This window comes from Triturus cristatus, chromosome 7 (genome assembly GCF_964204655.1).
Source record: "Triturus cristatus chromosome 7, aTriCri1.1, whole genome shotgun sequence".
Lineage (NCBI taxonomy): Eukaryota > Metazoa > Chordata > Amphibia > Caudata > Salamandridae > Triturus > Triturus cristatus.
The window spans coordinates 864,160,918-864,175,714 of record NC_140590.1 but is presented as its reverse complement, the minus strand read 5'-3'; the positions used below and the strand labels follow the sequence as shown (position 1 = coordinate 864,175,714).

The 14,797-nt window shown below is 44.1% G+C and overlaps 1 protein-coding gene across 2 annotated transcripts in view; it reads right to left on the bottom strand.

Annotated features, from left to right (window-relative positions):
* HARS1 (histidyl-tRNA synthetase 1) overlaps positions 1-14,485 on the bottom strand; it is a 201,791-nt gene extending 187,306 nt beyond the window's left edge. For both annotated transcript variants that reach the window (XM_085617800.1, XM_085617801.1), the window contains exon 1: positions 13,791-14,485. In XM_085617800.1, the coding sequence (XP_085473926.1) occupies positions 13,791-13,808 (18 nt within the window). In that variant the 5' untranslated portion in view covers positions 13,809-14,485. The remainder of the gene's footprint in view (positions 1-13,790) is intronic.
* Positions 14,486-14,797: the final 312 nt, after the last annotated feature.

The window sequence follows — 14,797 nt, the reverse complement described above, 5'->3', positions numbered from 1 at the left end:
CCTTTATAGAGTCACACGTTATGGTATAGGAGTCGCCTATATCATCCCATTACTAGCTGACATGAGTTCACTATTATCAGGTTTATCTATAAATAATATGGCAACCTCTAAGCTTCTAGTCGAGAGGTTTTCAACCTGTTGGTGGTTAAGGAGAAACACTTTGATTTAAAACAAAATAACGAGCAGCATACGAACCACAACAAAACTTACTGTTGTACATGTGTTAATAAAATGATAAGAAATGAATTAAAACTGGGGAAAAAAATGTAAATTGAATTTATATAGCACTTACTTCCCCCGATGAGGCGCTGAAGCACTTTTAGGCGAGTAGCACACTACTCTGGAACCCATGATTAGATGTAAATAGGTAGTAGATTAGTAAAATGTGATTCCTTTTCCATTGTAGGATTAGTTGTGGTAAGTTTGGCTCTTGCGAGCTCATGCATTTATACTAGTGTTTTGAATAGGGATAGATTAATTAGGGTGGATTAGTAAAGGGAAGATGTGAACGATTATTGAGAGTGGTAGACAAGTGTACCTGTTAGTTGGATGAATTGGATAGGAGTAAGGAAGTGTTTGGAAGGAGCCTTCAGAGTCCATGTAGTCAGAAATGTTTAGGATGAGTCAGAGAGTGTAGGGGCAGGCAGAAGTGGATTTATTTTTAAATAACAAAAAATGTATGTATACAGACTTACATATCTAAATATATACACTATACTGATTACTCAATAATATTTCTGTACAGAGCCTAACCTATATATACATATGATTCTTGGAAGTTGCAATATTATTTATAGAAAAAACCTGACAAAAAAGTGTGTGTGTGCGTGTCGAGTAACTAAACACATGCCCTAAAGTAATTATAAAACGTGCCCTAAAGTAACTAAAACTTGCGCTCTTGCCATGCACAGTGCTGTGATCAATTATGTTGTTTTAGATGTCATTAGGGACATTATCAATGCAGTCATTAAACATGAAATGAGTGATGTAATATGCAAGGTTAGAAGTAATGTATGGCGAGGGTAGTTTTATTAGTTTAAAACTTTATGTTTTAACTGATATTTTCACCTAACTATAACATTCCTAGGGGGCACTGGAGCAAGATGGCTGCACTAACAATGCTCTACCGGCCAGGACGAAAATCTGGCAGCCATTCAGAACACTGGGGGGCCACAAAAGGCAGCATCTATTTAGACCAGTGTGGGATCACCCCAGGACTTGCAAGAAATCAAGAGATAGCCACCAGCTTGGCAGACAGAGAAGAACTGTGTTACATCCACAGCTTAGTACGGTCATGCCCTATGTCACATATTGTGTGATGTAATATAGTTCAGTCGTGGAATCTGGGAATGCTAGGATTCATTTTCTACCCAGGCAGTTGGTGTTGTACCAGGGTACTGTGCAAAAGGAAAATAAACTACTTTTCAAGATAATCCTGTCGGTCTCTTTTCAGGGTTTTACAAGTGGCGACGAATTAGAGCATCACCTATTACCCTTATTTGCGCAGCACAGGTGTGGTGGTGTTTCCTTACGAACCCGGATTAAACAAAACCTGGAGGACGGATTCCTCTATCCTGTTTTTGCATCATTACTTCAAAGACTGGTATTGAACTGTTTTTTTTTATTTCTCCGGAAGTATGCGATGTCCGGCTCTTGTGTTACTTATTTCAACGTGAAGATTGACCGTTTTTCTAAATGTGAAGATTGACTGTTGTTAGAAATGGGATTTTTGGCAGGCTACGGCAGGTGCCAAAGCCAGGCAGAAACCACCCCTCTAGTCAGGATGAGGGAGTTACACTCCTAAAACAACCCCTGCTCACCCCCTTGGTAGCTTGGCACGAGCAGTCAGGCTTATCTTAGAGGCAGTGTGTAAAGCATTTGCACATAACAAACAGTAATACAGTGTAAGCACTACAAAAGGACACCACACCAGTTTTGAAAAATATCCAATATTTTTATATACTTAAGACAAGACCAAAAACGATAAAAATCCACACTACAGTCCTTAAAAATCTACAGTTACCAGAATACGCTTTAAAAACAGTTCCTTGATGTCGATAGCTCCGTCCGAGGCTATCACGGCGTCGTGATCAAACAAATCCAAACAGTTCTGGTGTCGCGGGCCAGCTACAGTGTCGGTAAGACCCGCAAACAGTACCTTTTTGAAATGCAGGGCGTCGATGACTTCTCTTTGAGCTTCCAAAAACACGACGTCCGCAGGCTTCGGTTCCGGAGTAAGAGTCGTCGGGGCCCTCGAAGTCACACTCGTTGCAGGTTGATCTCCTCTATGTTGGAGTCTGGAGCGCTGACGTCAGCAGGCGACATGTGCTGCGAAGTGCAGCGGTGTGACGTGCGGTGCCATCAGCTCGCGGTGCGATCAGCAGCTCGGCGGCGGCGTCAGATGGCGGCGGCGGAGAGACCAGAGTCGCGTGGCGAGATTAAGGCGGTGCTCGTCACGGTGCTGGCAGGTCACGGTGCAAGCAGCAGCACTGTTGTTGCTGAAGCGCTGTCATCAGCTGACAAACTGGAGTCGATGGCACCGGCGTCACTATGCCAAGGCTGCGGTGTGGGATGAGGGTGGTGCGTCGTGTAACTTTACGAGCGGTGCCCTCGTACCACGGTGCAAGCAGTGGCATTGATTTGGGCGTGCAGCTTCGTCATCTGGCAGGCCAAGGCATCGTAGTGAAGCGAGGCGGTGCGGAGTGCGGTGCCCACAGGTCGCGGTGCGATCAGTGGCTCGGTGACGACATAAGCTGGAGTCATCGGTGAGACCAGGGTCGCGGTGCGGCGGTGCCAAGGCGTCGTCGTGGAGTGAGGTGGTGCGGAGTGCGGTGCCCACAGGTCGTGGTGCAAGCAGGGGCTCGGTGGCGGCGTCAGCAGGCGTTGTCGGTGAGTCCAGGGTTGCGGTGCGGCGGTGCCCTCTGCGGTGTCTTCAGGACACGGAGTTGGCAGCGGAGTCGTAGACGTCGTCGAGTTGCTTTTCTTCTGTTGCAGCACAAAACACACAGTCCCCAGTGCTGAGGGCAGAAGAGCTTGAAGCATTTGCTGTTCCTGAGACTTCATGAACAGGGTGCAGACTATACCTCCAGCCCTTGGAGAGACTCACAAAGTAGATTGCAGAAAGTTCAGTCCAGTCCAGTCCTTTCACTGCCCAAGACAGAAGCAGCCACTGCAGGCCAACACAGCAAAGCGGTAGTTCCTCCTCACAGCTTCTCCAGCTCTTCTTCTCTGTAGTCTTCTTGATCCAAAAGAGTTCTAAAGTGCAGGGGTCTGGGCCCCAATATTTATTTCCCAAAATCCTTTGATCTCTTGGGCAGAGAGTGTCTGTGCCCAGCCAGTACCAGTTCTGCCTTCTCTGGTGTGATTTCCTGGCAGGAGGTGGAGACGGCATTGTCAGAGGCAGGCCAGGCCCTTTGAGGTGCAAGGAAATCTCCTACCCCTTCCCCCATCTCAGCTCCGCTCGTAAAGTTATATGACGCACTGCCCTCATCCCACTTCGCAGCCGTGGCCTACCGACGCCAGTGACAACGACTCCAGTTCGTCAGCCGACAACAGCGCTTCAGCAACGACGACGACGCTGCTTGCACCGTGACCTGCTAGCACCATGACGAGCACCGCCTTCATCTCGCACCGCGACCCTGCTCTCACCGACGATGCCATCTGACGCCGCCACCGAGCCGCTGCTTGCACTGCGACCTGAGAGCGCCGCACCGCTACACTTCGCACCGCAGCACCCGACGCCGCCCGACGCCAGTGCTCCTGACTTCAACAGAGAGGAGATCGACCTGCAACGCGTGTGACTTCGAGGTCCACGACGACTCCTGCACCGACCTGTGGAACCAACGCCTGCGGACGCCGTGTTTTCGGAAGCTCAACGAGAGGTCGCCGATGCCCTACATTTCTAAAAGTTACTGTTTGCGGATCTTCCCAACACCGTAGCTGGCCCGCGACGCCGCGGTCAGCCAGAACTGTTTGGATTGGTTTGCTCACGACGCCGTGATAGCCCCGGACAGAGCTATCGACATCAATGAACTGTTTTTAAAGCGTATTTTGATAACTGTGGATTTTTAAGTACTGTATTGTGGATTTTTATCGTTTTTGGTCTTGTCTTAAGTATATAAAAATAGTGGATATTTTTCTAAACTGGTGTGGTGTCCTTTTGTAGTGCTTACGCTGTATTGCAGCGCGGAAACACTATCTAGTGTAACCATGCGCTTTACAAGCTCTTTATTATTTATTTATTACTGTTGGTTATGTGCAAATGCTTTACTCACTGTCTCTAAGAGAAGCCTGACTGCTCGTGCCAAGCTACCAAGGGGGTGAGCAAGGGTTATTTTAGGAGTGGATCTCCCTTATCCTAACTAGAGTGGTGGTTTCTCCCTGGCTTGGACACATGCCCTAGCCTGCCAAAAATCCCATTTCTAACAATCATCTTCACTAAAAGATGCATCTTTAGATTCTGAGTTCAGGCATACTAAATTTTATTTTCCTACCTAGTTCCCAGGGCCAGGTATGTTTTTAAGATGTGATAAACAAACTTCCCATTCTGTCCTATGGGGAACAGGTAGCCTTGCAATAGTGAAAAACAAAATGGGCTGTAATTCACTATCAGGACATGCCACACACAACAGGGCATGTCCTACCTTTCACATACACTGCAACCTGCCCACAAGGCCTACCTTAGGGGTGACTAACATGTAGAAAAGGGAAGGTTTAGGGCCTGGCAAGTGGGTGCACTTGCCAAGTCGACATGGCAGTCCCAGACTGCACACAGGCTCTGCAATGGCAGGCCTGAGCCACACTTTACAGGCTGCCTGTGCGGGTGGCACAATCCAGTACTGCAGCCCACCAACAGCATTTGATTTACAGGCCCTGGCACACACAGTGCACTTTACTAGGGACTGACACAAATCAAATAGGCGAATCATGGAAACACCAATCCATAACACATTTTACACAGAGAGCATATGCACTTTAGCACTGATCAGCAGTGGTAAAGTGCCCAGAGTCATAAAACCAACAAAAACAGGTCAGAAAGAGGAGGCTAAAAAGCAAGAATTCTAGGGATAAACCCGCTGAAAAAGCCAGGTCTAACAACTGTTTTTCTTTTTTTTCCTCGAGGCACCTTTGTTCTTTGCCTTGAGATCTTATTGCTCTGACTGCCTTCATGAAGTGACGTAGCACGCGTAAGCTACACAGGCTGTGTTAAAAATTTGCATGTGAACACATCACGCTCACGCCACGTTCTGCGCTAAATCTAGCGCACGTCCTAAAGTGTTGAATTTCATTTGCTGTTTCCTATGTTGTTTGTGACCACTGGAGGGTGACATTGTACCACGTTTCCTTATTCGCCGTGAATTATCACCGTGGGAGAATATGAGTTGAATTGGTTCCAGTGCACGTTTTCCTGTTTTCTTAATTCAGAGCCTGTCTCCAAATGTCTTCATACAGCTGATTTGTTCTGCTAGGGCACAGTTTTCTTTCTTCATAAATCACTGCTCAATCAAAGCTTCAAGCTTTCTCATGGTGATTTGCACACCTTTGCTGTGCAGATGGTTGTTATTCCCACAGTGATTTGCACACTTCACACAGTTTATTACCACGGTGATTTGCACACCTGTCTAATGGTGCAGATCCAATTTATTTTCTTTATTTTATTTTTTGGGTTGATTTACTGTGTTTTGCACAATTGCCATATGTGGTCACAGTGATTTGCACACTTGTTCAACACCATCCTCCACCCACCTATTTATTACAGCGATTCGCACACTTTGTTTGTGCAAGTCCTTACAGTGATTTGCACACTTTCTGGGTGCAGTCTCTTACTGTCTCTTACAGTGATCTGCACACTCATATTTTTCGTATTCATGGTTTGCTTTATTTCCAATTTAACTATGCAATTTGAGCCTCCCACCAAATTTGTACAAGCTAAAGGTGATCCACCTATCCCATGGATGCGTTGGAAAGAGGAGTTCTTAACGTATTTAAGAGCTATTGATGACGATGACATGTCAAGTGAACGTAAGAAGAATATTCTTCAACACTGCTTAGGTTCTGAGGGACAATTGACTTTTCGTACTTTGCCTCCTATTCCTGTTGAGGGTGATGGAACTGATGTGTTTCAAGAAGCGCGTTTAAGATTAGAGAAAAAATTCAAACCAACTGTTAGTGTAGCTTTAAACCGATTTAAATTTTACACCTAAGTGCAAGGAACTGAAGAAAGTTTTGATGATTTTTCCACTGCTTTAAGGGGGTCTGTCTTTACATTGTAATTTTGGAGGGATTACCAATTAGATGATAGGGGATCAAATCATTGTGCATGTAAAAGGTAGAAACGTTCAAGAACAATTGTGGGTCATGGGGGATCCTAATTTGCAAGATGTGATTTCGACAGCTAAAGCTTTAGAGCAATCTGAAAGATGGATGAAATCTGTACATGCGTCCGAAAAATTAAACAAAGAGGATTCTGATGTGGTTGATGCTGTTGGTGGAGATGGTAATTCTAAGGGTCGGGGTGTCTTTAAAAGATTTGATGATTATAATATGAATTTTTCTGGAAGATTCAACAAGTTTGAACAGAACAGATTTGTTAGGGAGGACAAGTTTGTATGTTATCGCTGTGGGAGTGCGTATCACATTGCTTCCTCACCTCGTTGTCCTGCCATTGGGAAGACGTAAGCGAAATGTGGTAGAAATTGGCATTTTGGAAAGGTTTGTCGTGATCTGAGGAGAAACAGTAATTTGAATAACAAGAATAAAGTGTCATATCTGGTTACTGGAGCTGGTAGTGATAAGGGAAACGCGGTGCATATTTGTGATTCAGAAGATAGTGAGAAAATTAAAGGTTTTGTTGTTTCCATCTCGGAGGCTTTAGAGGATAAGACCGGAGAAGAGGGTGTCAAAAGTTCTCCTAAATGTGTAGAACTCAGGGCTGATTCTGGATCGCCATGGACGATTGTTACCACGGACTACTATCTTTAAAATGTTGTATATCTATGGAATATGGAATGTTTGATTCCATCTGACATTGTTGCTGAGAGCTTTAATGGTAGTGTCACTGACATAGTGGGATATGTTAACACTGACATTCATTTTAAAGGTAGAGAAGCAGTAATTAAATTGGTATGTGGCACCCAAGGGTGTGAATGTTCTTGGTTGGAAAGATCAATTGAAGCTTGGCATCATTCTTAACCCCAGGAGTCAGGAGGCTGTGTTGGTCATTGAAGAGAAGGAGATGGATAGAGGTGTTTTGAGTGATTTTTCTGAGGTTCACAGAAAGATTGGGAAAATTGGAAGGATATTCCAACAAAATCAAACTGAAATCTAATGCTAAGCTAATCATACAAAAGTAACGCAATGCTCCTATTAATGCGAGGGATGAACTACGAAACATATTGTTGGGTATGGTGAATGAGGGAGTAATCTAAGAGATAGAGTCTTCAGAATGGGTGCCTCCGATAGTTTTGGCACGCAAACCAGACAATTCCCTGAGACTCTGTCTGGACTTGAGAGCTGTCAATTCCAACATTATTGTGAACTGTCATCCTCTGCTCAACATTAATGAACTGATCTGCATGCTTGATGGAGCTAAAGTATTTTCTACTCTAGACTTGGTCAGCATACCATCAGATTGAGCTGACTGAGGATTCTCGTCATTTGAATGCGTTCATTATGCCGCAGGGGCTATTTCAATTTAAACGTACGACTTTTGGATTAGCCTCTGCGGCATCTGTTTTCCAAATGTCTATGTATGTTTCATCTTTTCAAGAATATGGAAAAATGTGTCAAATGTTTCCAAGATGTTATCTTGATTTTCTCAAAAGATTAAGGGGACATGAGAAGAATCTTAGGGAAGTGTGTGGCATTTTGAGGAAAAATGGTTTGACACTAAAAGGTAACAAATGTCATTTTTTTTGTAAATCTTTTAAGTACCTGGGTCACACAGTATCCAAGGATGGTGCTGTCCCCAAGAAATGCCTAGTTGATGCCATTCTTAAAGCTCCGGCTCCTGACAATAGGGAGAAGTTATTGTCTTTTGCAGGACTTTGTGAGTATTATAGCAAGTTCATTGTTAATTTTGCTTCCAAAATAGAACCTCTCCGTGAACTCACGAGGAAAAATATGGAATATTTATGGACTGACAGACAAAAATCTGCTTTTGAGGAGATTAAGAAAGAGATCGCCCATACTTCCACACTTAAACCTTTTAGGATGGGTGTACAATGCATTGTAACTGTGGACGCAAGTATGTATGGATTTGGTGGCGTATTATCACAACGATGTGGTAGGGACAATGGAATATTACCTTTGCTTCATGCACCTTGTCGGATGCGGAGAGAAGATATGCGGTTATAGAGAAGGAGTTGTTGGCATGTGTTTGGGCAATTGAACATTTCCGTAATTTCATCTGGGGGTCACGATTTATTCTCAAAACTGATCACAGGCCCCTTGTAGGGATTCTTTCACCGGGTAGGGGTTGGAATGCCACTGCTCGGATTGCCACACTTGTCTCGAAACTTCAAGAGAATTGTTTTGATGTGGAGTATGTACCAGGACGTAGCAATGTAATGGCTGACTGTTTGTCCCGTCTACCCTTATCTGACATAGCAAATCATTTAACTGGTGTTGAGGAGGACCTTGTACTTGCTGCGTCTGAATATGTTTCTGATGAATTTAAGGGGTTACAGAAAAACAAGTGGATGAGAGCTGATATGGATGATCAGCTTCTGTGTCAGGTGAAAAGGTTTGTTGATGAAGGATGGCCTGAAAGGAGGAAAGTGCATGAAGAACTTGTTCCGTTCCTTAAAATAGCGGAACAATTGGTTGTAGAAAATTGACTCGTTTTTAAAAGTGGAAAATGTATTCCAATAAAAGGCATGCTGAATGATATTTTGATATTGGCTCATGAAGGACATCCAGGTATGTCCTCAATGAAGAGGCTAATACGCACCATGTTTTGGTGGCCTGGTTTGGACAGAATGGCAGAAAAAGTGGTGAGGGAATGTCCTGTGTGTGTCAATAGTGAAAAAATATTGAAACCTGTTCCAGCTCCCCTTCAACCTGCACCTTGGCAGAAGGTGGGATTTGATATTTCTGGACCTTTTCAGGCACTTCCGTTTGATTGTCGTTTTGCTTTGGTACTAGTTGATTACCATTCGAAATGGCCGGAGGTGAAATTGGTGCCTCATGCTGCTACTTCTTTGAAAAACTCAATAATGGCAGAAGTTTTTGCCAAAGAGGGTTAACCTGAAATGGTTATATCTGATAATGGTACTCAACTTGTCTCCAAAGAAATGCAAAGTTTTTTCTCTTTTAGTAATATTAAACATGCAACCACTGCTCTGTACGAACCACAAGGTAATGGACAAGTTGAAAGGTTTAATAGAGTCCTTAAAGAGTGTACTGTTTGGCCACATGGTTTTGGTTTGTGGAAGGACGAATTAAGAGAAAAACTGTGGTGGTATCGTATTACACCCCAAGCCACTACCGAGGCCTGTCCTTTTAGATTGTTGACAGGTAGACCACCCATATCCAAGTTGTGTCCATGGTGGTTCAGGAAGGAGCAGACCAAATTTCAAGGTGGGGTGAATGTTCAAGAGATCAAGGAGAGAGTCCAGATGAAGCAAGATAAGGTTAAGAAATTGCATGACGAAAAATGGAAAACCAGGTGTCATTCGTTTGTTGTGGGTGATTGGGTGAAAGTGAAGAAACCTGGTGTGTTCACAAAGAGTATGCAAAGATTTGGCAGAGCTATGAAGATCATTAAGGTTTTTGGCAAGAGTATTGTGACTCAGGATAGGAAGGACTGGAATGTAAGACGTGTGGCTAAGTGTAATCCATATGTCAATGAAAACTTTAATGATGGATCTTTCCTGAGAATGAATTTGGGAGAGCAAGTTCACTCTGGTTTGCGTGTTACTGATCTGACACAAAACAACTCTTTTTTGGGTTCAAATGTACCTGATGTTGAGAACTCTAGAGAATGCCTTGCTGAAGAGTCTGTAGCATCTAGAGTTAAGTTGGGGACGCGTGTTAAGGGTTGTCCTACCAGATATGCTGATTTTGTATAATTCTTTATGCTCTTTTATCTTTACTCTTCATTTCTTTTTTGGGTATTGTATGCTCTTTGTACATAGTTTTGCTTTTTATCTTTTGTTTGTTTATTTTATATAGGGAAAAGGTGTGTTACATCCACAGCTTAGTACTGTCATGTCCTATGTCACATATTGTGTGATGTAATATAGTTCTCTCATGGAATCTGGGAATGCTATGATTCATTCTCTACCAAGGCAGTTGGTGTTGTACCAGGGTACTGTGCTGCAAGGACAATAAACTACCTTTCAAGATATTCCTGTCTGTCTCTTTTCTGGGTTTACAAACTGCTAGTGAAAGGGGCGCGCGTCCAAGTAAGCCGTTAGGACAGCATGCTGCCAAGGGTGGGATCACCGCAGTGGGAACTTACTGGGGTGCCCCAAGTGCAACCATGTGTAAGATAACCTCAGGGGAGGCGCCGAGGTGACACCTGGCCTCCATTGAGACGCCACGCTGAAGATGGCACCGGCGACTGAAGGCAAAATGCTTTATTGGGAGGAGGAGTGGTATTGGCGAGAGGGCCCACCTGGTGTGCCGGCTATGGAGACGCCCGGGGGAGGGAGGGAGGGGGGGGGTAGCGGTGCGGCACCTGGTTATGCAAGAATTGCTATCCAGGTACCCCCTGGCAGGGGTGACTATGCAACCAAGAGTGGAGTATGGCTGCCGGATTGAAGGTCTGCCTTTGTCTCCTGGAGGTAGAAAATTAGATGCCAAGGACTAGGTGGGTCCACACACTGATTGCAACACGCCACTGAGGAGGACACAATGCACAGCCGAATAGAGGTTTGATCCATGCAGCTTGGCCTACCTGGAATTCTGGCAAGAGTATCTACTTCAGCAGGAGAAGGACGACACTGTTAATCTAGGGGTCTGCTCATGCCCCCAGCAGAGAAACGGACGACAGCTGGGGCAAGGGGGGACCATCTGTGGGCGATTGCAAACAGATCAGCTAGCCACAATTTACAGCCAGTGTGAACAGAGCTGCATTTCCCATTTACTACACCAACAACATGGGCAAGCATGCGGGCACATAATTCAAGATTGCGTTTCTAAGTAGGTGAGCACCTGCCCAGACGCAAACTGCTGAGACCATGTCAGACAAGCCTTCAGCTGAGAAGGATGTCAAACCAGACCTATGGCATTTGCCTTGGAAATGAAGCAAAGCTTAGCAAAAATTAACTCAAAACAAAAGACCCTCACAGACCACATAGACAAAGTTAAAGAATGCGCTGATGCACACGGAGACCATATTGGCCAACTTGCGCAGTCCATGTCTGACGCTGAGGATACAGCGAAAGGACATAGTGGAAAACTCCTTCATATGGAATAAATTCTAGATGCAATCAAAGCCAATAATGAAGAACCACCTCCGCATAACTGGAGTTGTGGAAACCACAACTATGGGTCGAATGGAAGAATATGTGGAGAACATGTTGAAGCAACTGTTTGGGGTGACATCTTTTACACTTCTTTTCTCGATAGAGAGAGCACATCATGTGTTGGATCTGCTACCCCTGTCAGGTGTGCTGGCCCAACCCATCATAGCGATGCTCTTCAATTACAAAGAATGCTACACAGTGCTCCAGCTTCAAATAAATAAATATGTCATAAATATCTACTTTCTGCTTGTCACTGCACAACTGGAAAAACAGAGCCAAAGAAAGAAAGGAACAATTCATTTTAGTTTTTTTAAACAGCTGCTTTAATTATGCTGCATGACCTGACCTACCTTTTCCCTCATCTGCTGGCTCTGGCAGCAGGCCCTGTGATGTCAGAACTCAACAGCAATAAGCTATTACAGCTGAGTTTTTACATTATTTCTTTATGATAGGATGCTTTACAAGCGGCCTATTACATATAGAGGTGTAGATGAGTAACGGTGAATTACGGAAATGTTTTTCATAGAGGGGTTCTTAGTGACATGAAATAGACAAGAGCGAAGCTCAAGTTGTCTACGTAATCACGCAGAACCCCCCTGTGAACATTCCCGTAATTCACTGTTTACCCATCTATAATTTCATGTTATATATTCCCACCTCCCCCAAATCATCTGCCCTTGCTTTGAACTGCTACGTTGAGGCAGGGGAGACATACATAACATGGCATCTCCTCCCTGTTCCAATTTATTTTTAAATTGCTGACCTCCTGCCACCCACCCTCACAACCCCCTTTCCCTCCCTCTTCTCTAGAAGCGGAGCGCCACTGCTCCCTGCATTCCAGTGCTGCTGTGACTGGATCTCAGAGCCCAGCCAGAGCAGCCTGGAATTCCTTTATGAGATAGCAACAGTGAAGTACGAGATCTGTGACCTACCATTGCTACGTCACAGCAGTGAATGATTAGATTTACTATCTACATTCACGCTATTCTCACTCAGTGAAAGCGATACATAACTATAGGTGGGTGAGCCACTGAAAGCTCAAACCAGAAACCTGTTGGAACCTCGAGTCCATAACGAGGCAAACTTTCCTGTGGCTTTTGCCTGCCACCTTCGCTCTACCCAGGATGTGCTGTTATGACCAAAGCTGCTGACTTTGGAACTGAGGAACCAGGTTTGAGTGTTGACATGGCTCAACATCCCAGGATTCTGGGCAAATCACTACATCTCCCCAAGCCTACAAAAAAAGAATGTGACCTTGTGCATTATATGTCAAGTGCTCCAATAGCTTCTGTGTGGGTTTGGGCTATATAAAAGCTGCAGAAAAATGCTGAAAGAGTTTAAAACAAAGAATTAACATAAAAAGAAGAGAGAAATAGATACCCATTTAGTTGCTGAGTTTGTACAAAGTGAAACTAGAAACCCTGGATAAATCGAAGGTAGCCTACTTAAATTGTGTGACCTTAGGCAAATATATATCAACAACATTCCTTTTTTTCATATTTGGTATGAAAGCACTTTCATATATGTGATTTGAGAATACCAATGGTACAAAAACCTATTGTGTTCATAGACTATAATGTTGCTCCATACTAATCTGAGCCACAAACAGGGTTCCCATGACAACTGTCTTACCTCCTGGTTCACTTATCATGGTACTCTCACATGGCAGGAATGGTTCTAAGTTTATGTTCAAGAACTATCACTTTTAATAAGTACTTCTCAGTGCAGTGTTGTAGTGTGACATAATAATGTCTAAGCTTCTGCAAGTTGTTTCCATTTTGAAGAGATTTCATCAAATTGTATGTGATATTTGTTTTATGATTTACATGGAAAACATTCTCAGGATATGGCTCGTGCTCAAACTCAAAAGGCCAAGCCAGAGCATTGGCTCGGCTCTGTCTGCTAATGTGTTGGCTCATCCACCTTTATACATAACAAAGAAATTTAGAGGCGGGTTTTTATACAGGGAGTGCAGATTCCCATTTATTATATTGCAATTACCACGTTTTTCCCTTAACAAAATTGCCCAATACTAGCTATGATTTATACTGCTAGGCAGCTTAACGTCATGGTTGCCAACGTACGTGACATCTGGTGGAGAACACTACTACTTATTTAGCCATGAAAATGCATGATATTACGTTGCTCACTACCACATGTATCACAACAGTCCAGGTAAGTAGCTCACATGATCTTTCTAAGTTTGAATGGGATTTTTAGTCTCATATCCCGGGGAGATCTAAACCAATGGTGTCAGTTTAAGCAGCTACACATGCAGATCATGCTTCAAGAGACTACACGGCAACCCCCTGGTCTTACCTCGCTCACAGATGCCATCTTGATGCTGAAGATGTCAATTATATTTCCCCCCTTTCAAGAAAGAAGCTCCTTGGCCGCTCGTGGGGATAGAACCAACCAGGATAGTTCCGGCACTTCAGTGAGGAAGCACAGAGAGAGACCGCATCAGCTTCTCGCTGATCAGGAGGCACTTTGGAGACAGCGTTGGAGAGCAATCGACATAAAGAAGGGACTTGTAACGAGAGCTTCTAGTCGCCATCTTGGAAAGGAGCGCGTACAAAAAGCAACCTGGCACAAAATAATCTAGGCAGAGACACTGAATAGTCAGACCTACAAGAAAGATTCAATGACTTCCAGGATACACAGTTAAAGTTGAAATAACATATTCCTGGAGTTTCTGAGAAACAATCACGGTTTCTAATCTTGATAATAATGTTTAAGATGACATGGCGGTATGTTGACTACGTGTTACCCATCGTAAAAGAAATTCTGAGACCAGTTTCGTTTCTTCGACTTCGAAAGTTTCATTCGGGTAAAAGTGACATCAATATTTGTTTCCTGGCAACGTTTGCGTCTTCGGGTGGCGCCGGCGCGGCTGCACTGCGATTTAGGAACAGCAATGCGCTGCAAATTTCGTGCCGCTGACGGATGTCGTTGATAGTGTGGGTGCGGCATGCAGTATTGCTGCCGGGTGCTGCGCTGAGGTCCTGAGGAGCGTAGAGAAAGGAAAAGCACAGTTGTTTGTGCGTCATTTTATGGTTCACATGTTGTCCCAAGCGTTTTCTTTAGCGTAATGTAGGTGCTGATGAAATACTGCCAGCCCTCGAAAAAACATATTTTTTTTTATCAGACTTGCAGGTCTAGTGACTTTAATAATGTACTCGACTGAAAGGTAATGTACTTGACTTGTTAACTGGTATGAAATTGTGTGAGCCTAAGCAAATATTTATTTTACAGTCACTTTTTAGGTCTCGCCTGGCGTAAGACTGCGCAGTCTCGCTGGCGAGATTTAATGTTTTGGTTAGATT